This window comes from Terrapene carolina, unplaced genomic scaffold (assembly GCF_002925995.2).
Source record: "Terrapene carolina triunguis isolate 2854851 unplaced genomic scaffold, T_m_triunguis-2.0 Scaffold67, whole genome shotgun sequence".
NCBI lineage: Eukaryota > Metazoa > Chordata > Testudines > Emydidae > Terrapene > Terrapene triunguis.
Genome location: NW_020664418.1, coordinates 18,186,272 through 18,212,314, shown reverse-complemented (window position 1 = coordinate 18,212,314; position 26,043 = coordinate 18,186,272). Strand labels below are relative to the sequence as shown.

At 38.8% G+C, this 26,043-nt stretch overlaps 1 protein-coding gene across 7 annotated transcripts in view; it reads right to left on the bottom strand.

Moving 5' to 3' along the window:
- The window catches only part of HERC1 (HECT and RLD domain containing E3 ubiquitin protein ligase family member 1), a 214,087-nt gene that overhangs the window by 103,837 nt on the left and 84,207 nt on the right, over window positions 1–26,043 (bottom strand). For 6 of the 7 annotated variants that reach the window (XM_026648236.2, XM_026648237.2, XM_026648242.2 and 3 more), the window contains exons 14-25: window positions 24,264–24,485; window positions 22,781–22,933; window positions 22,468–22,600; window positions 21,535–21,726; window positions 19,983–20,204; window positions 17,512–17,685; window positions 12,840–12,954; window positions 12,619–12,739; window positions 9,255–9,426; window positions 5,741–6,047; window positions 2,707–2,827; window positions 1,424–1,475 (exon numbers count right to left, since the gene is read on the bottom strand). In XM_026648236.2, the coding sequence (XP_026504021.1) occupies window positions 1,424–1,475; window positions 2,707–2,827; window positions 5,741–6,047; window positions 9,255–9,426; window positions 12,619–12,739; window positions 12,840–12,954; window positions 17,512–17,685; window positions 19,983–20,204; window positions 21,535–21,726; window positions 22,468–22,600; window positions 22,781–22,933; window positions 24,264–24,485 (1,984 nt within the window). The remainder of the gene's footprint in view (window positions 1–1,423; window positions 1,476–2,706; window positions 2,828–5,740; window positions 6,048–9,254; window positions 9,427–12,618; window positions 12,740–12,839; window positions 12,955–17,511; window positions 17,686–19,982; window positions 20,205–21,534; window positions 21,727–22,467; window positions 22,601–22,780; window positions 22,934–24,263; window positions 24,486–26,043) is intronic. The other variant, XM_026648241.2, reaches the window with a different exon arrangement.

Sequence of the window (26,043 nt, the reverse complement as noted above, 5' to 3'; positions counted from 1 at the left end):
AAGAAAAGATGTGAAAAGGAGAGAGAAAGACAGTTAATTTAAACAAAATGTTTACTGATATAATCTTAACACAGTCTTTGAATTTAACTGGTGAACAAGAGGACCAGAAAATAATGAGATGGGCTATTTCATTCATCACTCCTTTTTGAAGGCCTTAAAAAGATACTTTCAGGAACAACAGTGAGAAGAACTTTTTATCATCACTGCTGCTGTGATGGAAGGATTGTTGCCATGACGTCAGACCTTGATATTCCAGAGGGGATGCTTGACCATGATCGCTGCATCAGAAAGGATGCCAACCTGAAACGTTAGATCCCACTGTCTTCTCCTCCCTCAGGTGCCCATTTTTGCTCCTTATCTTCCTCCTGTCCTACCTCTATCCTGGTCTCTCTGTTTTTAACTGGATCCTGAAATCAACCGTACTGCACAGTGCCAGCACGGAGGGATGAGATGGTCCATCCAGCTCTGCTCAGCCTGAGGACCAGGGTAGGAAAGGGACCTGACCAGATCAGTCAGATGATGTCCCTGACAAGGTTGGTGAGCCAGCGTCCACAGCCACAGCTGTCATGATCAACCTACCAACCCAAAGCATCCCATCCGTGACTGAGCAGCCACCCTATATCCTGAGATCATCAACAAAATCCATATTTCCCCCATCTTTACTGTCCTATTTATTCTCTCCCTTCTGTGTCTGTCTGTTTTGTCTAAGGCAGGAAAATGACTATCATTCTCAATTCAGAACTGAACAGCAGAACTTTCTCCTCGACCAGGAAGGACTGTTAGACTGCATAAGAGACTTTAACCAATATTCACTGTCCCCAGAAAGGACTTTGATAGGTTTTGATTAAGTTTGTTTTGGATAAACAATCAATTTAAGTTCTAATGCTTTTTACCTTGTTTTATTTTCCTTTTGTGTGTTTCAAACAACAAATTTCTTAAGCTTAGTCTGAGTTTTATAATGTGTTTGGCACGGTATTAAGAAGGCTGAGGACTCTGTATATCAATCCCCAGACCTTGTTTAACACTGTTTAACGTTGGACAGTAACTGAGTTGTGCTAACACCTTTATCCTCTATAGTGCATCTAAATTAATACAACAGCTCTCACTAGCTCCTAAGAAATATCCCACCAGGAAAAGATATATACAGTGGGCTCTAGAACTTACCAATCAGACATCTTTGCCACACAAAGACATGAGTGGTTATTTATGGTCAATAGTAATTTTTAAGAGACTTTAAAAATTCTAGTTTTTTTAAAATAAGAGAACAATTTTCATGAACCATTCTAATGAGCTAAGATCATATATATGATACTTCAGAAACAAGTTATTTCATGTGAATCTAAAAATACTTTTAAAAACACTGAAAGCAAGTTTAAAATATATTAGTTTACACCAATATCCAATATATTAATAAAAAACTTACCCCTCTTTCTATGTGAGGATGCCAAATCCAAATCAACATTTCGTCTTCCACTCTAGATTTAAAAGAATTAATACAAAACCTCATTTCTCTTTTTAACTGTACAACAAAAAAGTATCTCAAGATTTAGGCTTTCTTAAAGCTTTTCAGTACTAAGTGAAATGAGACAAAGCAAAGCATTTTATTTTAGTTAAAACAATGAGTTTTTAATAACATGACAGAGAACACACCACATTTCTGAAGAAATAATTACTGTAACTGCCATAACTTAAAAAAAATAGGGAAAGACTCTTAACAAAACTTCATGATCCACATGAGTATTAGTCTGTAAGACATGTAAATCTAAAATCACGTACCTCAGAATACTCCAATTCTTCATTTAACAAGATTTCTAAGCCTTTGGGGGAAAAAAACTGTAGGGCATAGCTCTGGCTGTGTAAATGTCACTGCTGCTCATGAATAAGGCTCCGTGTTTGTCACAGAGGTCACGGAAGTCACGGATTCTGTGACTTTCCGTGACTTCTGCAGTGGCTGGTGTGCCAGGCCTGGGGGCCACCTGAGCAACTCTGGCAGCCCCCAGGCCAGGAGCACGGGCTGCTGCTGGGGCAGTCTCCCCCCACCCCCAGCAGCAGGAGTTTGGGTGTGAGGGGGCTCAGGGCTGGGGATTGGGGTGCGAGGCAATGCTTACCTGGAGGGGGTGAGGGGGCTCCCCTCCCTCAGTGCCTAGCTCCATGTGCTGCCTCTGTCAGCAGGCATCGCCCTTGCAGCTGCCATTGGCTGCAGTTCCCAGTCAATGGGAGCTGCAGAACTGGGGCTTGGGGCAGAGCATAGGCAGCACGTGGAGCTCAGGAGCCGGGTAGGGAGCCTGCCCAGCCCCGCCAATCCTCCTCTTCCAGGCTGCGCCCCCGAGCACCACCACCCCCAAGTTTTAGTCAGCGGTATATAGTAAAAGTCATGAACAGGTCACAGGCCATGAATTTTTGTTTACTGCCCGTGACCCGTCCATGACTTTTAATAAAAATACCCATGACTAAAATGTAGCCTTACTCATGAACAACAAAAAAACCAACCTAAAGTAACCTATAATCATTTTAAAGTTCATTTTTGTGCAATCATTTGTTTCCCCAATAGCAATGCGGGTGGTTTGCAGTGGTCTCCTCTGTATATCCACTGCAAATTCACAATGCTTCTAAGCAAAATGGCACATGTTTAAGATATCTTTCATATCTGAAAAAATATAGATGTAAGACTGAAACTGTATAAAACATCAAGTTAGTTTTACCTACCAGTGAGTAACCCTCTTCATCTGATTCAGGCTGAGATAAATCAGATTCACTCCTCGATTTGATCAGCTTATAGTTTGAACTAGAGTGGGTTGAACGACTCTCTGCAGTAAGACTTTCACTCCTGCCTCACAAACATACACATATAAAAGAGAAAATTATTTCACAAATGCTCTTTGTAGAATACAAAACTAAAGTAAATTATCAGTCATAAGTTGTTGTACAAAGTCTCTGCTACAAATATTAATTTCAGGGTACAATATTCAAAAACTAAACTTTGTATATGAACATAAAAAGTGTGTATACTACCTACCTGTATCACCATTAATGTTTATATCAGACAAAAGTAAGCACTGATAGTCAAATCTTGATTCAGCTGGCAACACAGCTTTATTGGGAGAAGTCTAACCAGGATTGTCTCAAGGCCAAAAGGGGACAGGAATAAGATGTGAAAGGGCTTGCAAATGTTTACTAATACCCTCTATTAGCATACATTATTGCTCCTCAGCACTCTTACTGGTCAGCAGATGTGATAGCAGCCTGAGATGACTGATTTCCCTGAGCTCTTCGGTAAGTGTTACATACAGTAATGTTCAGTATGCAGAAACACTTAGATTTCCAGCGGAGGGGACATGGCAACAGACAAGGAAAGGCACTATATTCTTTTAAGACCCACCCATTAAGTGAATCCTAAGGTCAAGATGCTGAAGATGAAAGCCACTTTGACACCACCACCAGACACAGTTGCCCATGTTTTAATGACTGGACTCCAAGCAAACAGTCAAAAAGAATAAAAATGGAACTGAAATTTAAAAGTCTTCCTTATAAATTTCTATTCAAATTTCAGTTTAAATACAGTTTAAATGTGAAACAGTCTAAGAAAAGCTAAAAACACTGAGAGGCTTTTAGTATAACCCTACTGAGCAGTGTGACAGATGTTAAAAAGGACAAAATCAAGATAGATTAAAAAAAAACTACATCTGTGTTATTAGCAATACCTTAGATTATTAAAATTAAATATTTTTTTAAATACACTTGACTACCAGAATTTATACTGTTTACGTCACACGCTGTTTCACTCCAATTTAGACAATGAAACTAGTTGCCTTCCTTTCTGGTTTTCATGCATCTGGCTAACAAAGTTCTTGGTTTTCCAGGAAATATTTAGTTCGGTTTTTTTAAATCATGAAAAACATTTCTATTCATATTAGGTTTTTAGGGCCTGTCTATGTTATTACTTTCTTTTAAAACCCCACATTTTGGGTATAAGCAGTGTAATCTTTAGCTAACAGTATATGTAAAATCCCAATACATATAACAAATATAAACAAAAGAACAAAACAAAAACTCTTGTCAAACTAATGAAAATATGAATTTTTCAACAAATCAAATTATTTTAAATCCTAGATGATCTGGATTTCATTATGATGAGTCCACACAGCTATACTCAATTTCAAAAAATCAAGCTGTTTCAAGTATATCATACTATATCTAGTTTCAGAGTAGCAGCCGTGTTAGTCTGTATCCGCAAAAAGAACAGGAGTACTTGTGGCACCTTAGAGACTAACAAATTTATTAGAGCATAAGCTTTCGTGGGCTACAGCCCACTTCTTCGGATGAATATAGAGTGGAACATATATTGAGGAGATATATATACACACACATACAGAGAGCATGAACAGGTGGGAGTTGTCTTACCAGCTCAGAGGCCAATTAAATAAGAGAAAAAAACTTTTGAAGTGATAATCAAGATAGCACAGTACAGACAGTTTGATAAGAAGTGTGAGAATACTTACAAGGGGAGATAGATTCAATGTTTGTAATGGCTCAGCCATTCCCAGTCCTTATTCAATCCTGAGTTGATTGTATCGTTTACATATCAATTCCAGCTCAGCAGTCTCTCGTTGGAGTCTGTTTTTGAAGTTTTTCTGTTGTAGGATAGCCACCCGCAGGTCTGTCATTGAATGGCCAGACAGGTTAAAGTGTTCTCCCACTGGTTTTTGAGTATTATGACTCCTGATGTCAGATTTGTGTCCATTAATTCTTTTGCGTAGAGACTGTCCGGTTTGGCCAATGTACATGGCAGAGGGGCATTGCTGGCACATGATGGCATATATCACATTGGTAGATGTGCAGGTGAACGAGCCCCCCCCGCCCCCCCCAACCTAAAGCAAACTCACCAGCAACCACACATCACTGAACAAAAACACTGACCCAGGAACCTATCCTTGTAACAAAGCCCAATGCCAACTCTGTCCACATATCTATTCAAGTGACATCATCATAGGACCTAATCACATCAGCCATACCATCAGGGGCTCATTCACCTGCACAGTGGGAGAACACTTTAACCTGTCTGGCCATTCAATGACAGACCTGCGGGTGGCTATCTTACAACAGAAAAACTTCAAAAACAGACTCCAACGAGAGACTGCTGAGCTGGAATTGATATGCAAACTAGATACAATCAACTCAGGATTGAATAAGGACGTTTGTAATGGCTCAGCCATTACAAACATTGAATCTATCTCCCCTTGTAAGTATTCGCACACTTCTTATCAAACTGTCTGTACTGAGCTATCTTGATTATCACTTCAGAAGTTTTTTTCTCTTACTTAATTGGCCTCTCAGAGTTGGTAAGACAACTCCCACCTGTTCATGCTCTCTGTATGTGTGTATATATATATATATATATATCTCCTCAATATATGTTCCACTCTATATGCATCCGAAGAAGTGGGCTGTAGCCCATGAAAGCTTATGCTCTAATAAATTTGTTAGTCTCTAAGGTGCCACAAGTACTCCTATACTATATCTAGGTTGCCCGAATCATGTTGGGTTCTTTTATGAAAAATTGAGAGACACCACTTTCCCTCTGAACCTAAACATCAGTGTTGTTTTATCTAAACCCTTGAATTCTTTTTCTTTGTTGTCATATCCTGAGTTTACCTTCAAGAGTTATCTACTAAATTTTAATAAATATTTTTAGAAAGAACTAGAGGAAAATTAACTACTTTAAATAGTTAATGAATCCCACCTAGTCATGAGTCCAATCCCTTCAGGTGTACTAGTTGAAGTTTGCTGCAACTGTCCTTCCTCCCTTCGTTTTTGGAGATCTTCAATAACAGGGCTTACTCCTAAGATCAACAAGGCACATCTATGGATCACAGAGTTGCATGCAGCAGTGTACACATCTTGACCCTCCGGAAGATCTGTGCTAACTCTTCGTTCCTGTTGGGACTGAGGAGGCTGATCATCAACTCTAGTCCCATTTCCAGTGTTCATCCTATCTCGATCCCGACTGCGAGCTACTTCACGGGCTGATAGGAAACATTGAAATATTTCTGTAACATGCAACACAAAAACAAGGTCTTAACGTCTAGGCAAAGCTAAATTATAATAAAATAGTCATCTTCAGTTTAGGCCAAACATTGGCATTGACAAGTGGAAAATATAACAATTTTTTCCTAACAGTAAAAAAAGGGATCCATTAACAAGTAAAAATCTATAAAACAACTTAACAAATATAGACTAATTACTTAGTCTAGCATCTACAATGTTAAATTTAAAATGAAGGGAATAGTAAAATCTGACATGCTGCTAAACAATTCCTTCAGCAGTGCACTGTAATCTAATTATTTAAAAGGGAGCAAGAAAGGGAATGATCAAAATTCTTTCATTCCGCTGAATACCTTCAAAGAGCCAGAATAAACAGGAAAGCTTGTACACTGCCATTTAAAAACTCACATTTTATTTTTTTAAGGTGAAAACACATCCCATATAACAATGATCAGAGCAGGCACTGGCAGTGTGCTATTCCTTGGATGCATTGTGCTTATGATAAACAAACAGCTGAAACCTCCTAGAGAACAAAATCTGTTTATATGGTACTGTATAAGGATGGCCTGGGATTATAATGTTAGGGTCAGGAAATAAGGAACAAATGCTACCAAGTAAAAGTAATAACTGGCTTTTTAAGCATGCTAGCTTCTGACTATAACACTGTCCATCAGTAGCAGTGCAGGGTTAGCCATGTCCCTTAGAAGAGCACGACAATTAGAGAAAATGCTTCCAGCTAAATATTTCTAATTCTTACAATAAACTGGTGAAACTTACTGCAGAGCATGCATCCTACTCAAATTATCCAAATTCCAATGCACACCAAATTGCAGCCTAACCAAAACAAGTGCTGGTTGGTCAACATCTGTGTACTTGAATTCTTGGAGAAAAGAAATTTTCAGTAAGAAAGAAACTTTCCAATTTTCAATCAAATCTAGGTCCACAGACCAACCAATGGGATTTGTGTAGCAGTATGCACGTGGGGGATATGCAGTCATGCAGAAGAACTGGTGTTGGCAGTGGGGTAGCCTGTAAAATCTTCTCGAGGTCATTTGATTTTTGGTCTGTTCATTTCCTCTGGAGAAATGGCTTTCCCTTCAGTCATATCTCTATTTCAGTGGGAGACACAAAAGGACTATTTTCTTCTCCCATATTGCCTGTAGCAGTTCCAGCATCATTTGGCAGATGCCAATTTCTTTTTGGACTTGCCTCTTCAGAGGTCACTTTGCTACGGTCTTCTCAAACAATCTTTCTCCCAAATATTTAGAGGCTAGTAGTAGAGAGTTTTTGCCTGAATATCATCACTCCAGGATTGAAGACAACAGTGTCTGAGTAAGAGAGGTGAAACCCAGAGCTCCGGCAAAAAAATCTGAAAGAGTTGAGCAATGCTTCGGAAACAAAAACAGCTACTGGAATTATCTTACAGAGAGAGACCACCTGACTATAACATTTCCTGATCTTCAGGAATACATCAGTCCATGCTAATATTGTTTGGGTAGAGCATGTGGATACACACAAAGCTGTCAAGGTTGTTGAAGATGCTTCAAAATTCCTCAGGAGACATGAATCCACTTCCCCCACTCCCTTTCAGAAGGGACTGTGGCTCCTTTACCACAGAAGAAAGAAATTTAGGTAGCTAGATAGCAGGTTTTGAATTACTTTACCTGGTAATATTTTCAGGACATCTCTCCTAATCATCTGGGATGAGCTGGCTATTCACATTCTTTCCTAATCACATCTCTAGAGCTGTGTGGATTGAGACCAAAATCTCAGATTTGTCTCCAGAGAGGAAATACTACTCTGTGGTCTCACTTTCCTCCATTAGCTTCATCCTTTTAATAGTCCAAGCTCCATGTTTTGAAGGTTCTTTTAATGGGAAGTCTAGCAATTACAGGGCTTTTTTTATTTTAAAACCAAGAAGAATTCTAATCTGTCTACCTGTGCTGTGGGAGCAAAACAAAAACAAGTAGGTTCTTCTAAGGGAAATGATGGGCCCAGTCTAGTTCTATATCCCTCTACAGTGCAAGCTGGAAGACCCTGTTGGTGGGTCTATGGATCTGGGTTTGGTAGCAAATGGGGTCTCTTTATAGCTCCAGCCTGATTCTAGGAAAACAAGCCTAGGCTTTTGTTAGCTTTGGGTCACTGGGAAGAATCTTCTACCAAACATTTGGCAGGCCTCTCAGTCATTACAAATCAACAGAAATTAGAAAACAGTCTTATCCAAGACACCCCCCCCTCCCAGCAAAGTTAAGTCCTGGAGCAGAAATGAAGCAGTTTTCTATCCAGGTTCTCCTTACTCCTTGGTCGGGGTAGCCCTGGCAGGCTCCTCCCTAAGGAGAGGGGAATAAGTCACTAGCATAGAGCATATTGGGAATGTCACACTAATATGGAAACTAGCCCCTGAATATCCCAGGTGGGGGGAGGGATAGCTCAGTGGTTTGAGCATTGGCCTGCTAAATCCAGGGTTATGAGTTCAATCCTTGAGGGGGCCATTTAGGGATCTGGGGCAAAAATCTGTCTGGGGATTGGTCCTGCTTTAAGCAGGGGGTTGGACTAGATGACCTCCTGAGGGCCCTTCCAACCCTGATATTCTATGATTCTAATATGGTTAGATGTGGCTTCATCAAAGGAGGAAAACACACAATATTTTAATTAACAGGCTGAATATCCCTTTTAGCCTGGGTACAAGATCCAATTCAGCAAAAACTACCAAAGTTGAAGGAATTTTGGCAATTTTCTTTGCAAGCCATATTTAAATATCAACAATTACAAATTATCTAGACAGTCTATGAAGTTTACAGGTGGTGGTGCAAATATGAAGTGTACTGAAAAACATACATTAGTAATGATTACAAAGGTCTGATTAAGCAGGCATTCAACAACATTAGTAAATTCCAAACCGATCCAATGTTAGCAACAATAAATCTTATTCCAAACTCTAGAATAAGAGAGATTTAAAATCAATCTGTTACTACATACATATACATATAGAAAGTATATTATATACACACACACTTATTAAAAAGTGCAGAATATTTCTTATATTTTGACCCAATGAATACACTAAAATTTTACACAAATAAACTCAATGACATTTTGGATGTCTGAAGTAAAAATTTCTAGATTAATTTTTCATTTGTCCTTTGTTAAACAAATGTACAGTCCTTTCTAGAAACCATGAAACTGCATTCCTACATTTAATGTCTACTTACTTCCGGCTGTCATGACTTCATGCTCTCTTTCCTCCTCTTCATCTTCTTGTTCTGGATGCCCCTCTTCTCTGTCCCTCTCTGCCTGCTCCTCCATTTCAGCTTCTTCATCAATGGTCCGAGTAAAAGAATGCTCTTGGGGATCAATGTCTGCAGACTCCTGGTTTTCTGACATCTAGACAAAGTTGTTTAAGTTACATGGTGAAATCACTTCTCACCAAATGAAAAACTGTAATGTTGAAAAAATATTAAACAAAAAAGTTATTTTCCTATGAGAAGGCATTAATTGGTATATTGAGTTGGACAAACATCACAGGCAGAAAACTGCTTTAATGCCATATTATGGCAAAGACTTTAAATACATACAAGTTAGGAAATTGAGAGTGATGCTTTCTCTAGAAACTGTTACTCAGCTCTTTTGTATATATGCAGTAGTACAATGAGGTATTTGTTTTTAGGCTCAAGAGTCAGACTTTGAAACTTCAACATCATAGCATCAACATGCTGTTATTGGGAAGAGTTCTCTCACTTTAAATGGCATATGATCCTTATAAGGTTTCATTCTATGGCCAATATTTGAGTTGGTTTACAATTACATCCAATAAATGCTCATTTTATGTTCACATTCACAGAGCATGAATTTGCAGTTCTTACATAGACAAAACTTCCATTCACTTTTAGGAAGTTAAACACACATAGAACTGCAAGATCAGATGTTAACTTATCTCACACACACAAAATGTAGCAATTTTAGGATATGAAAAAAAAGACTATAGCAGGGAGATGATAACCATAGAACACAGCCTTGACTAGTATTATATATGTACTTTGCACTTTAAAAGGGCCAGTTTCACAAAGCTGAAAACAATCATCAACAAAACTGAATGAAAGAAAAAACTGGGCGTTAAGAAGGCTTTATTACATGTCCCAAAACACCTACAGTTCTGAAATCACATAAGGCGACTTCTTTGGTTTAAAAAACACCCTGGTTAAAAAGGGAAGTAAAATTAGCAATTAAAAAAATATATAAAATACATGGAAAACAGAGGAAGCAGATAGCAATGAGTGCACATTACCAGTTCACAAACAATCAATTGATAAATGAAACTAAAGGCATCAGTGAAAAATCTATGGCCAGTAGGGTTAAGGACAATAAGGAATTCTTTAAATGTTTCAGGAGCAAACAAAATCCCTAACAATGGTATAAATAAGGATGGTAAAACTAAGTAGTCAATAAATACTCCTATTCTGTATATGGAAAGAAGTAGCATGATATATTCACATCTTTCAGTGATAAGGAAATACTTTCAATTCCATCAGCAACTAGGGAGCATTTTAAATAGCAGCTATTAAAAATCATTTTTAAAATCAGCAGGACCAGATAATCTGCACCAAAGAGTACAAAAATATTGATGAGGAGCTCTCTGAACAATTAATGTTGGTCTTAAACAAATCTTGGAACACTGGAGAAGTTCTAGAGGACTGGGAAAAAGCTAATGTTGGACCAATATTTAAAAAGTCTAAACAGTATGACAGTATCCTGGAATGCAGCAATACAGAAAAGGATTTAGTGGTTATGGTAGATAGCCAACTGAACCAGAGCTCGCAGTGTGGTGTGGTGCTACAGCTAAAAGAGCAAACAGGATCCTCGGATGCATAAACAGGAAAATATCATGTAAATATCATGTAGGAGCAGAGAGATGGTATTACCTCTCTAAACCCCATTAGTGAGACCATTACTGGAGTACTGTATCCAGTTCTGGTGTCCACAATTGAAAAAGGGTGTTAAAAAATTGGAAAGGGTTCAGAACAGAGTTATAGAAATGATTCAAGACCTGGAAAATATTTCTTATAGTGAGAGACTTAAGAAATTCTATTTAGTTTACCCAAGAGAAGATTAAGAGTACCTTGAGCCTACTGTACAAGTACCTACATGGGGAAGGGATTTCTGATAGTAGACAGCTCTATAATCTAGCAGAAAAAGGCATAAAGAGATCCAACTGTTCACAGCTGAAGCTAAACACATTCAGACTAGAAGTAAGGTGTAAATTGAGAGTAATTAACCACAGGAACAACTTATGTAGGGATGCGGTGGATTCTCCATCCCCTGAAGTTTTTAAATCAAGATTGAATATCTTTCTAAAAGGTACACTAAAGCTCAAACAGAAGTTATGAGCTTTATGCAGAAATTACTGGGTGAGGTTCTGTGGCCTGTGTTATCCCAAGAGGTCAGACTATTTGATCATAATGGTCCCTTCTGTCCTTAAAATGTATTAATCTATGGGTTGGAGGCTATAACATGGTGTACATATCCCTTTCTCTCCAACTCATAATTGTTACTTACTGTCAGGTGGATAAGTTACTACAAATACTTGATGATTTGAGAACACTCCTGAAGCACATGCTCACAATACAAAAAAGCATACGATGCCTGCCTTTTAAAAGTGACACGGTTGGGACAGACATGGCTACAACTATACTGCATTTTAAAAGAGCTTCATTTATTTTTTTTATTAAAGAGAAAATCAAACTTACTGATTTTATGCAAGGTGAAAGAACATTCAGACTAGATACATTCTGAACCTGAATTTGCCAAAAGGTAATAAGTGTCCAAAATCTGATTTACCAAAAACTGTGCATATTCTGAAGTGTCTTAATGCTTAAAACTCATTAACAGCAAAGGCTTCAACATTAATTGATTGAACTGGCTTTGTTCTTGAATAGTAAAATAAAAGAACCAATAAGGATATAATATACAACCCAACATTCTTTGTTTCATTTTAGAGCTTCTGCCCTTGCCTACATATCTGCCATTGAGTCCTCCTGTATCCACTTCTCCCACTCTTGATTCTGCAGGATTTTTTCCACATTTCCTTTTCCTATGCATCTTCTCCTCTGCCTTCAGATCTTATTTTAAATCCTTTTTTTCAAAATAGCCTCCATTTGCTAAACAACTACTATTCTGTCTGCTTTCATTCCTTGGGCCTCAACCTTTAATTGCCTGCACTGAACTTCTCCAAGTTAGACTGTGTCCTATCTAAGCTAAGGGCTTTGTAAGGCACCTTATTCAAATAATGGGTACTAAATAAATAAAGAAGAATAACTTACTGAAATTGAGGGCTACTAAAAATGTATATATATATATATATATATATATATATATATATATATATATTCCACATTTTAATTTGAAAACATGCTTTAAAAACTTAAAGTAATTTTAATGAAGTGCAAAATTTCTAGCTGAGTGAATGAAGAAACGTTTGGAAAGTGATCGTTATACATAGAGTATATACAATATTTCATTAATATTTTCTCACAACATGGAGCAAAATCCTATAATCAAGCAGATATTTTTCATTCTTACCCATCTGTCTCTTGAGGATGACCTAGTTTGAATAAGCTCCATGTTTTTGCAAGCAAGCAAGCGACTCCGAACTTTATACACACAGCGGTATACTTCTGCCAGGGCTTTGCCAGGCTGATATCTACAAAGAGCCATAATAGAAAAATCATATAATGTTTCATTAAAAAAAAAAAAAAAAAAAAGAGTACCTAAAGATTTAAACATAGTTTCAAGTTACTTGCCTGCTCTCACCACAAGCTTGACTAAGTAAATTTGTGTGTTTCAAAAGAGCTGAAAGAACAAATCTAGACACAGTATCCAAGAGTGACTCGTTACTTAAGGTTGCACTGTCCCAATCTGAAAATAAAAATGAACCATTAACATTTACTGGGATTTCCAAAAACTAATTCTGACTATATTTTAAAACAGCATTAGTTACGAAGTTACTTAAAATCTTCTTCCCGCTAAACATTTTGCCAATTTATAAATGGATTTAATGTTCATGAAATAAGCTAAGAGTACTGATTAACAACACACATAATGCAACAAACAAGGGGTGGATTAAAACAAAATCCTTAGAAACACCAAAGAAATTTTAAATAAATCATGTTAATAATTATAGCATCATTTGCTTAAATGAGGTGTTAAGAACTAATTGAAACTAATGTTGATAGACTTGAAATATGCTTCAAAGAAGTTTTCCAGCCACACACTTTTCATTATTCTTCACTTAAAATTTTCTATTAGAACATTATGAAGATGCAGTTTTATTTCTGGGTAACTTATCTAAAGACTGTTTGAAGCGCTGCTGTAGCCGTGTTGGTCCCAGGATATTAGAAAGATATTTTTTATTGGACCAACTTCTTTTGGTGAAAGAGACAAGCTTTCAAGCTACATAGAGCTCTTCTTCAAGGGGAAGTGGAGAGGTGTTAACAGTCTTCTTCAGAGCTCTCTATAAGCTTGAAAGCTTGTCTCATTCACCAGCAGAAGTTGGTTCAATAAAATATATTACTTCACCCTCCTTGTCTCTCTCAGAATGTGTGTTAACTACTTATGCTAAATGATGTGTTCCACCCTGTATTTAGTGTGATATTCTGAGTACATTTCCCAGACCTAAAAAAAAAAAAAAAAGGAGTTCTGTGTAGCTTGAAAGCTGGTTTCTTTCACAAACAAAAGTTGGTTCAATAAAAGATATTACCTCGCCCACCCTGTTTATCTAGATTGAAATTATGTGAGTTGCTTATAATTTGACCTGAAAATTACAAATACAGAAGCCGATCAGAATACTCCAAGTCTAAATTAGGAAGAGTCCTTGCTTAAGGACACTAGTCTTATCTTCAGATCTAGCAGTGCAAAAATTGTGTCTGCTACAGAGATACTACATTGCATTGATCAAAGCTTGAATAAAAAGAGATTCTGACTAGCAAACAAGGTTTCAAAGACATTCATTTTAGATCACTAAACCTTCCCTCATATCCATATGCCCAGGAAAGAGCAATGAAAACAACAAGATTTTCCATCCTATTTTTAATTTTTATATATAAATATTTAAAGTTAAATATTTAAAGTTTATAATATTGAAACACAACAGGATCCTGAATAATACAAAAGTTACTAAATACTCATAGTAGAGTAATAGCTTGCTCTGGAGTCCCAAATGACTAAATTTGACAACAGACTTAGTAACTCATGAGCTGTCTTATGAGCCTTCCTGCTGCATTTTTGAAATCACCCAGATCGGTTACAGTCGTGACAATCTAAAACAGACCAGTATTTATTTTTTTAAGTATCCTTGCTCCCTTGGTATCTGAATTTTTCAAACTCTGTAGGTGTTTTTCAAAAACTGATTGGAAAAATGATGGTTCTTTTAAAATAGACTCTGTTCTCGTGAAGATACAGCAATTTCAAACCCAGTAAAAAACTCCCAGTATGTAGATCAAAAATTCTACTATTAAAATCATTGCAAAACCAGCTATTACCCTAAATGCAGCTACTTTACAGTCTTACATGTTTCTAAAATCTCTAGGGCTAGACTGTGCATTTATAAACTGCCCTGCAAAAAGGTAGTGGGATGTACCTGTGTCATCCCAGGTGCCGCACAGAGAAGAAATCATGACCCAGCCAATCACAATTCCTTCCCTGTTACTTCCCATTTGCCCTTGGAAAAGAGATGGAGAAACAAGGGGAAATGGAGAGTAATCTGTTGCTAGCCCTGACACATGTACCCTAAGGCTAGTGTGTGTGGAGAGAAGGGGCAAGGCTGCACCCATGCCCTCCATTCCTGCTCAGGAGAGTTAGTGGGCTCACTTATGTCTACTTATGTCTACACACCCAAACCCAAGGTCCAGGAAGGCCATGCAGGTGCATGTACACCAAGCTATGATCTTGCCCCCTTTAATGTTTCAGGCCCTGATTCAGGAAGTCACTTAAGCATGTGCTTAAATTCAATCCTATTCAAGATAGCATTTAAATATATGTTTAAAATTTAAGCATGTGCTTCATCCCCATCAACCTCATGTACTTAATTACTGTCTTTATTAGGGAAGCTTTCCTGAATTAGGGCCTTATTGAGAATTGCACAGATCTTGTTAATGTGTTTTGAGTGAAATTCCTACCCCTGAAAAACTTCAGTATTGTTGCAGGTCATCTTGAGGTCCAAAAATCAAACTTCTTGCAACATTTTTATTAAATGCCCATTTTCACATCAAACAGTGACAATTCATAATTTTAAAAATTTCATTTCTCACTTGAAAAAGAGGACCATGAAGAAAATAGCCTGTTTTTGCTACAAAACAACCCTACCATCAAGCAAACCCCACAAAATCGAATGTATTTTTCACAGAAGTAGATCAGTGCCACAGAATCAAAAAATGTATAAACCACGTTTTAAACTTTTCCAATTCCATTGCAAATATTTATACAGCCATACTTCCAATATTAAAAGTAAAAATAATCTACAAAAGGAAATGTTCACATGTATATTTGGAAACTACTTTAAATATAAACAGCAACCTATTTCACAATTAGGGCCCTACCAAATTCACAGCCATGAAAAACGCATCACGGACCGTGAAATATGATTTTCCCCATGAAATCTGGAGCCCAGCCAGGGAGTTCCTACCCTGCGCAAGGCTCCAGCTGCGAGTCCCAGACAGAGATTGAGACTTCCTCTTCCCCTGCAGGGCCTGCTCCAGGTCAGACCCACCTCCAGGATCTTCCCCGGCTGCAGGAAGCTCTGCAGCTCAAGCTGTCCCTCCCCCTCCGCCCCCCGCCCAGGGAGGCTGTGGCTCCAGCTGTCAGCCCCCCACTGGGATGGGAGATTACTGAGAAAACCCACCCCGGGCCTATGGTAACCCACCCCGCTATACCCTGTGACCTCACATCTGGGCTGCTGCCTGTGGTGGTGTTGGCTTTAGATCTGGGTGCCCAGCCAGAAGCCTTCCTCACTGGCTGCCCAGCTCTGAAGGCAGTGCCCCAGCCAACAGAAGGGCAGAAGTAAGGGAAGCAATCCCACGACCCAGCTACATAGCCTTTCGACCCCCCCTCTCGACCACCTTTTGGATCGGGACCCCCACAGTTACAACACTGTAAAATTTCAGATGTAAACATCTGAAAATGTGAAACTGACTAATTTTAAAACTCCCTGGTTGTGAAATTGACCAAAACGGACCCTGAATTTGGTAGGGCCCTATTCATGATGTTATATATAGTTATGGAACAACGCAGTCTTTTTGGATCTCAAAACTTATGATTAGGGTCCAGAGTTTTCCACAACGATGGTATACACATCTTGCTGCAGACTCATGATTCAGAATCTTTTATTTTTAAAAATAATTATGATTCTAGCCATTATGGTTGCAATGCAATAGCCTTGAAAATGTGAACTGAGCCTGGCTTGACTGAATCCGCAGACAACCTGAAAGAATAGCTCTAAGAGGTGCAAAGTGACCCATTCATCTCAGAACCTCACGGATTTTCCAGCTCAGGAATTCGTTAGTTTTCCAAGACACCATGGATTTCAGCATTCCTTCAACCAAATTCTCCATTTTTTTTTTTTTTTTTTAAATTAATGGAGATATCCTATCTCCTAGAACTGGAAGGGACCTTGAAAGGTCATCAAGTCCAGCCCCCTGCCTTCACTAGCAGGACCAAGTACTGATTTTTTGCCCCAGATCCCTAAGTGGCCCCCTCAAGGATTGAACTCACAACCCTGGGTTTAGCAGGCCAATGCTCAAACCACTGAGCTATCCCTCCCCCATTTTGCTGCAAGCAGATGCCCAATATTTTATTCTGTCCCCTGCCCAGCAAGCCTCTGCCTGCAATTGCTTCTTATTATCCAGCTTTCCTCACAAGAAAGTGTTACAGGATAACAGCACATACTCAATGTGCTGTTCTATGGAGCTAGTTGGCAGGAGCTAGAAGTGGAGTGTAGTTTGCAAACACTAAGTAAGGGCTGCCAGAAATGTAGGCTGATAAGCTAGGCAATACAAAGCGTAAAAAAGGTGGTACATTTTTTTGTGGGAAACATCTGTGGAGTATTTGTTCTTGTTTATTCTTTAAAAAAAAAAAAAAGATGAAATCAAAATTTTATTGATCCGCTCTGCTACAAAAAATAGATTAATTTTATAACAATGGTTACTTCCAAATATGAGCCATAGCTGTGTCTGTTTGTGTAAGTGTGTAGTGACTGGACTGAATGGTATTACATGGCAACAAAATTTATGTTGCCATGGAAGTTACAGATTGTTGTCACAGAGTACTCAAGGCCCGGCTGAGGATGACCTGAAGCAAGCAAGTAATTTGGCAACAGGGTTAATAGTCTGAGCACTGTAATGTCATTATTCTGCACATAAAATTATATTCCAGGTTTACAAGATATGTAAAAGTCTCTTACTTCTGTTTTCATTTTCTTACCTTTACTAACAGCATAGTCTTGCATACTGAGCCAGAGACTACGGGCTGGCTCTTTTGTACAACCCAAGGCCAAATCAACGAAGACACCAATCTCAGGTCGCAGCTTATAATCAAATGGCTTCTGTTCCTCATTGCCAGAGAGGGCCACTTCCAACAGGGAACTCATGCATTTGTCTAAAGTAAGGGAAATATTTTAGGTTTTAGATTCTGCTGATTTTGATAAGCACATACAGTCACTACTTTTTGCAAGCTATTGAAGGGGTAGAAAAAGGACATCCCAATGATCACTCCATCATCCCACAAGGAAAAACCCTATCACCCCTGCTCTTTCTATTCCTCAGGACAGGGAATCTCCCTGTCCCCAACTGTAAAGTGACCACACTGTCCAGAGGCCACCACCCATACTCAATGCCATGGCTCAGTACCAGGACTCCTGCTCCTCCATACATTTTACAGGGAGATCCAGAAAGAAGAGTGACAGCATCCCAGCAACTCCACAGTAGCTCTGCACGTGTTACTCCTACTGCTGTATGGTCATATAGGTTCTCAAAGCTTTGTAATAAAGTAAAAACTGAGTTATCCAGCATGTTGGGGAATGGGTGCCGGTAAGTCAAAAATTCCAGTTAACTAAGAGGGAGGGAATTCGGGTGCGGGAGGGGGGCCCAGGGTTGGGGCCCAGGCTCTGGGAGGGAGTTTGGGTGTGGGAGGGGGTGCCAGATCCGGGCGGCACTCACCTCGGGGGGCTCCCCGCAAGCAGCAACATGTCCCTGCTGCTCTTAGGTGGAGGTGTGGCGAGGCAGCTCTGTGTGCTGCCTCCGCCCGCAGGTGCCGCTCCCACAGCTCCCACTGACCGCAGTTCTCAGCCAATGGGAACTGCGCAGCCAGCGCTCGGAGCAGTGGCAGCACACAGAGCCACCTAGCCGTGCCTCCACCTAGGAGCAGCAGGGATATGTCACTGCTTCCGGGGAGCCACAAAGAGCCAGGTAGGGAGCCTGCTGGCCCTGTGCCAAGTGGACTATAAACTGGGCTTTCAATTAAGATCAGAAATGCTGGTTTATAGAGCTTTCCGGTTGGTAAAGTGCCAGATAATACAGCTTTTACTGTACTTTCCTTTCACAAATTATGTACAAGGAAGATGATCCTTTTTGACAGTAAATATGAATGTTTAATGCAAATGAAATGGGAAATAGTACATCCAAGTTGAAATGATACAACTCGGTGAAAAAAGAAAGCTTGTTATTTTTTCCCTTACAAAATTTGAAATAGTTGATTTTTCTGTTTATAAACATCAACGCTCCTACGCTGATTAAGCACTGGAATAAATTGCCTAGGGAGGTTGTGGAATCTCCATCATTGGAGATTTTTAAGAGCAGGTTAGACAAACACCTGTCAGGGATGTTCTAGATAATACTCAGTCCTGCCCCGAGTGCAGGGGTCTGGACTAGATGACCTCTCGAGGTCCCTTCCAGTCCTATGATTCTATGATATGCTGAAGTTTATATTTACTTATAAATATCCAATTTCTTACTTTTTCAAATTAAGATATAAATAAATCAGAGTCCAAATGGCAAACCATATAGCACAGATCTTCCTAATCCTGATTAGACATTTCAGAACTGAACCCAAAGATTTACCATATATGTTTTGGTGAAATGTCATTTATGCTCATTTAGCTAGAATCTCCTTAAAGGGGGAAGCGAGAGGGAGGTATAGCAAAACCTAACAAAGATAAATTATTTCTTATAAGAAAGAAATATAAAGATTACACATTAAACCAAATCTTACAAACTGTATACACAATTTAATATATTACAACAAAGGAATAAATTTACAGAGCTTAACTGATGGAAAAGTTAGGCCAATATTTTAGAATACAAAAATGGTAGCTATTTGCAAATTTTATTCTTTTCTTCTTCCTTTCCATCCACTCCTAGGAATCCACAGGATGAGACTTACTTCTCATAGCCAAGACCATCCTACTGTCAATCTCAATCCGGAGGCCAAAAGCATAAATTGGCTTGGAAAGAAACATGCTTTTATAGATCTGTCTACTCTAGGGATATTTTTCAAAAGTTTCTCACCATTGTTAAGACCATTCCATCAATTGCTATAATATTGGGTGCCCTAACGTAGATGCTCTGCCACCATTTTAAGTAGAGTGTTTCCTAACCCTGCTTAGACCAAGTGTAACCGATACTCTACTTAAAATGACATCACCTATACAGGGATTCCTAATATTGCTAAAGTCACTGGGAGGCACTTCAAGACACCTAAAAAATATGCATACTTAAGTTCATGAAGGCTGGAAATTAAAGATCTAGATCTCTTACTGCCTACTCCTCCAGCATCTCCAAAAGTTTGTGAGGATGACAATACCCAGGCTTGAAAATGTGGCAACGTTAAACAACAGCAATGAAAAATTATAAAAACCTACATATAGTAATTTTACATTTAGCAATTTAGCAAACTACCTAAATGAGGAATGTCCATTTCCACTCCATCACTGAACAGTGGTGTTTTCAACCAATAGGCTGTATCCTGTTCCTCTGGGGACACGTGGGATCCCTGAAGCATTCCACCAAGACAGCGTCCAATAAGCAGAGCTACAGTTCTCTCTAGATCAACAAGCCATACCCAAGATTGGGCAGGCTGTGGTAAGGGCACTCCAGCAGGATCAATTAGTTCAGTTCCACCTAAAGCATTATAAATAATTAGTCAAAATAGATTTAATTTTCTATTCTGAAAAACAGACTAATACAAAACTCAATAATCTGTCAGAATGTATTGCTTTGGCAAAATCCTACCAAAGAACATATGTATATTGCTGTAGATCCTCAGGTAACTTTTTGGGAGGTAAATATTTTAGATCTTATCATTCTCCTTGGATATGTCCAATTACTTACTTTTCCCCCAACCTTCCTTGTATAAAAAAGATGGTTGAAAATACTGCAGCTTTACTATCATCTTTCCATTTATGCACTTTAGAGTTTTTGGGTTCGAGTCTGGTGAGAGCAGGTACAAAAGCCTTTTTTAGTTCCACTAGTAATCTATTACTTTCATAATGGTCTTCCAATTTTGTAACTAATTTCAAAGTAGCCAGAAAACTCCTTTTGCCTCTTAGCCATTTTATTCACCTTAACACAGTCCAGAAGATATTCCTCTGTAAATAACTTTGGGGTGTTTATTGTGACGACATTTTGTGTGTTTTGGGACAATTTTAAAAATATATATATATTGTACCCATATGTCATCATCATCTTCACCCCATACATGGCTGAATTTCCTTCCATAAAGTTGTCTGTTGAACTGATTAAAAAATACGATTCCACTGCTTCTAACAACTTTGTCCCATATTCCACTCACTCATGATTTATTTAAAAAATTGCTTTAGTAAAACCTTTGTCAGGTGTTGCAAATAGCATTTCTCCAAAAAGCAGCAAACATTGTCATATATAATCTGATTAGGAAATAATTCAATGGCTTGCAAATAACTATAAAAACTCCCCTTCCCAAAACCCCTGCCATTTTCCCCTCCATTTTCTATTATGGAAGGAGCATAAATATTTGACAGTATTTTTTCAGAAAAACGTTAGCAGGTAATATTGTCTATTAAAGTTAATTTTATCAGACTCCATACCAGAAAGCATTAATAATACTGGAAAGTCTGGATAGTATACTATACAACAGCACAGGAGGAATAACATTTTACAACAAAAGCAAAACATTTTCATGCATTACAGACTGGGTATTTTGGCCCTAATCCTACATTCCTTGTGCACCTGAAACTCTCACTGAAGTCAAAAGGAATTATAGACACGCAGGATCAAGTAATTTGTTTGTAGTGCAAAATACTTAGTTTACAGCAAGGTACGTTAATAAATTTTAAAGGTTAGAGGGGAGGGGTACTGAGACATTTTGAGATTAAAGGGACAAAATAAACAGTTTCCGATTTATAGAACATATTTACCTATTCTAATTTTAACGTGCTATTTTCTTCTTTTTCAGATGAAAAATGTTACTTACCATGAAGCGGCCACTGTAATTCCTGATCTTCTAATAGGGCAGCAGCGGGTAACAATCTATTAAGGCGATCAAGAGGTGGCAACAGATCTAGCAGATAACTCAATAAAGGCCGGGCCACTGACACGGGCAGTAACAACAATGAGTTAACAATCTGGCACAGCATACTGCCAGCTGCAGATACATAAACTACATCTACAAGGAAGAAAAGGGAGGGGATGTGTGTTTGTGTTAAACAAATTACATTGCTTTTTAAATTCAGCAACCAAAAATGTCTTAAAATATTAAATAACTAAATACTGTCCTTTTATATTTAAATAGTTTTGGCAAGAAAAACATCCCAATTGTCCTTAAAAGTTTTATTATTCTATATGATTTCATACTGTGAAATTGTAAAACGTCCTATGAAAATCACCTTAAAAATGTCTGTCTCAAGCATATTTTATTAACAAGTGTTCATGAGACTACGATGCATACAAAACCTAATTTGTAAAGTTTTCAAAATGTACCTGTGTTGGGTTTTTTGTTTAATATACACATCACCTTAAAAAATCATACTTGACTAAAATATTTTTATGAACTTTGGTCAACTATTGTTACCACTACAACAAGCATAACTAAAAGCGGTTAGAGATTTAAATATTCTCCTTAATTTTATCTACATTTTTACTTTAAGTACAATGTGCTATCAAATGTACCATCAGTTTGACTGCTGCATCTGTGCAATTCGTCAATTTCCCGTTTGGTCGGGTTTTGCCCCACACAGCAACAAGGGACAGAAAAACATTTTAAATGTATTGGAATCTAAGTAAACAAAAATTGTCAAGGGAACTCAGAAACAGTTGTGGTACCTGAAGTTACTTTAAACTCTTTTTTAATTAGTATATTTCAAGTTTGTGGTACCTCTTTAAACTTGACCTTTTTAGCAATATATACCTCTTAGTTTTTCCCCAACACTGCCATTCCAAGAACTTTCCTTAAGAAGAGTTGCAGAACGTGAATAGATATCTGTAGCATGAGGCAGTAAAAGCTGGAGGTGTTTGTGTAGCAGTGCCACACTGCTAGAATTCTGGAAACAAGAGAAACTACTTATAACAAAACAATACAAATGTATTTTAGAAGATTTCATCATGTATTAGATTGTAACTTTCAAATACACATTATTCGAATCTTATCCTATGTAGATGCTCACAAACTGAAGAGGAGTAATGTTACATTTCCAGAAGATATGACTAAAAACCCCATGTACCTCACTAACACTGTTGATATGACAATAAGCCAGCAATTGTTTCTGCAGTGAACACAACAGCTCATGAAGATGAGCAGGTTGGCTGTTTTCGGATGATGATGTCCCAAGTAAAAACTTATCACTATTCTTTTCCAACTCTCCGAAGGCTTGATCCTAGTTAAACAAAAGGAATAATCACATATTGTCCATTTTCAAATATTATAATACTCTTGGTATCTTAAAAGGAAATTCTTTCACCTCCTAACATTTATGGCTGGGATTTACAAAGGAACCCAAGAAAGTCAATGAGAACTGGGCTCCTTACTCTCTTAGGTTCCTTTGAAAATCCCAGTCTACATAAATTTGGACACAATCTGAAATCACAATCATTGAGATTTTTATAGCAGTCACTGTCATTGCTGTTATACAGTCAAGTATTTCTATTCTAAGGAGGAGATTTTCAAAAGCACAAAGGGACAGACAGGCATTAATGGGAGCTGGACACCACACTCATCATTGTGCCTTTGAAAATTTCCCCATGAACCACAATATCCAAAGATATGCAACTGGCCCTTTAAAATTTGTTATGGGCTGACTACTGACACATAAAGGTTTAGAAGAACATGTTAACATGATTAGTATTTTTCACTGTCTAATCTGGAGTGGAAGGGAAGAAAAATACCAGTTCAATTTTCACATAAGAATTCAGAAAGAAAAAAAAATTAGCAGAGTTTCAGATACAAAGTTTGGTAGGGATTCACCTTGAATCTAAACTGCTCTGGGCTTGTCTTAGACGGACAGATAGTGCACAGCAAGCTGGGGTGTAAATCTATAATGCTAGCATTCCGTGCACTAATTGTCCATGTGGTAGCAGGGTCCACATGGACAGTTAGTGCACAGCACCCTCATTCACTATAGATTTACACCCCATCTTGGCATGCACTAACTATCTAGACAAGCCCTTTAGAGAAGGCCCTTAAAAACACCTGTCCACCCCATAGCCTCAGACGTAGGAAGGCTTTGTCTGAGCCAGCAGGGGAAAGAACTCCGAGAACCTTTCAAGGATTGCCCATCTCTTCTCCCCCACCTCCCTGTGGGTGTTCAGCCTCCTGGTGTGTTTGGGGAGAGGAGCTTCTCAGCTGATAGGCTGCATAGAAGAGTGCAGCGGAAGCCCACTGGCTCAAACAAACCTGGAGGAAGGATTTATGAGCCCTTTTCATCTGCCTGGGGCACCATCCTGCATCTGGGAGCAACTATATATAAACAAAAGTCAAATACAACAATAAGTATTACAACAATAATATTGGACCCTTAGTATTAGGGATAGTAAATTAGTTTTAGTCCTTTTTAGGGGGGAAATGAAGCTGGTTGCAGGTTCCGGTTGCAGGTCTCTTGAACAAACATTAAAGGAGAAACATATAATTATTTTACCCAAACTGAAGAGAATTTTTTAAAAATAACTTGATTATTACTATAAAAAATTAAAGACAAGCCCTAAACATACCGTGTAAAATCCTAAATTTCTTAGGAGAGTCTTCATTAAAATTTCAGCTAGATGAGTATCTGGATGGCTGCTCTGGACACCATATGTTTGATCAGAGAGGTTTCCATAGCCAACACATAGTGAAGAAACTTCTGTTGCATCAGATGGTGAACTATAACCAAGTAGCGAGGCTACATGGGTATGATCTTGCAAACTCGTCAGAATAATATCCAACTGCATTCTCTAAAGGAAATAATTAGATAGGAACAATTGTTCTTGTTAGACAACAAAGTAATGAACCTTAAAAGTTAGAAATTTTTTCCTAATGCTTTAACTATTAAAACACTTGGGTAATGTAACCACCTGCAAAAAAGTTTGATGACTAGTTTTCACTGCAGATTTTCAAAGAGAGGCACTAGATATATATATTGGACTAGACAGTCTAAAGCAGGGATGGGCAAACTTTTTGGCCTGAGGGCCACATCAGGGTATGGAAATTGTATGGTGGGCCATGAATGCTCACGAAATTGGGGTTGGGGTATAGGAGGGGGTGAGGGCTCTGGTTGGGCGTACGGACTCTGGGATGGGGCCAGAAATGAGGAATTCAGGGTGCAGGAGGGGGCTCTGGGCTGGGGCAGGGAGTTTGGGCACGGGAGGAGGTCAGGGGTGCAGGCTCCGGGCGGCACTTACCTCAAGCAGCTCCTGGAAGCAGCGGCATGTCCCCCCTCCAGCTCCTATGCGGAGGTGCGGCCAGGCGGCTCTACACACTGCCCCGCCCACAGGTGCCGCCCCTGCAGCTCCCATTAGCCGCAGTTCCTGGCCAATGGGAGCTGTGGGGGTGGCGCTTGGGGTAGGGGCAGCATGCGAAGCCCCCTGGCTTCCCCTAAACATAGGAGCCGGAGGGGAGACATGCTGCTTCCGGGAGCCTTGGCACACATGCATGGAGCAGCCTCCGACCCTGCTCCCTGGCTGGAGCGTGGGAGCAGGGCAAGCCCCAGACCCTGCTCCCCAACAGGAGCTCGAGGGCCAGATTAAACCGACTGGAGGGCCGGATGTGGCCCGTGGGCCATAGTTTGCCCACCCTGGTCTAAAGATACCTAGGAGAGAGAATTAACTCAATAGTCCCGTCATTCGGGGGACAGAACAGATGCCAAACTAAAAAGTCCTCTCCAACTCAGTCTTCAGAAACTGTGGCTAACGAATTCCCAATGCTCTTCATAATGACTTAGCAAAACGACAGTGTAAATGAAGCTTGAGCAGAAAAAAAAAAAACCAGTAAATTCGTATTATTTTTTACACTATGGTAATTGTAAGGTCTAGAGAGGTTTAAGTGAATGACTACAAACCACAGAAGAGAGAGCACACAACTTCATGGAAGAAGGTGAAAAAAGCAACTTTAAGTCACCATAGCCTATGGTCAACCTTTTCCAACTTTGTATTGTGGTTTCTCTCTCGGTACACAAGGGTTTAGTAAAAGCCAGAATGGATAAAGAAAAGAAGAATTTTGTTTTTAAACATTTTTCACTACAACGTTTTGGTATACTGCTCATGTCATACAATTTAGAATGTAATAATCTTCTTTTAGTCCGTAGACCACACTACTTTTGCTAACTGTATAATCAGTGTCAGACAATTTCTGGGCATAAACAACAGTTACATTGTTATATACCCTTGGTGTCATCTCAGAGTGTTGGAAATGGATTTTACAGAGTTTTGTACGATTCTTAATGCATTAATAAATAAGTATGCCCACCATTTTAGTTTATGCTGTCTGTAACATCCACCTTGTCACAGATTATTC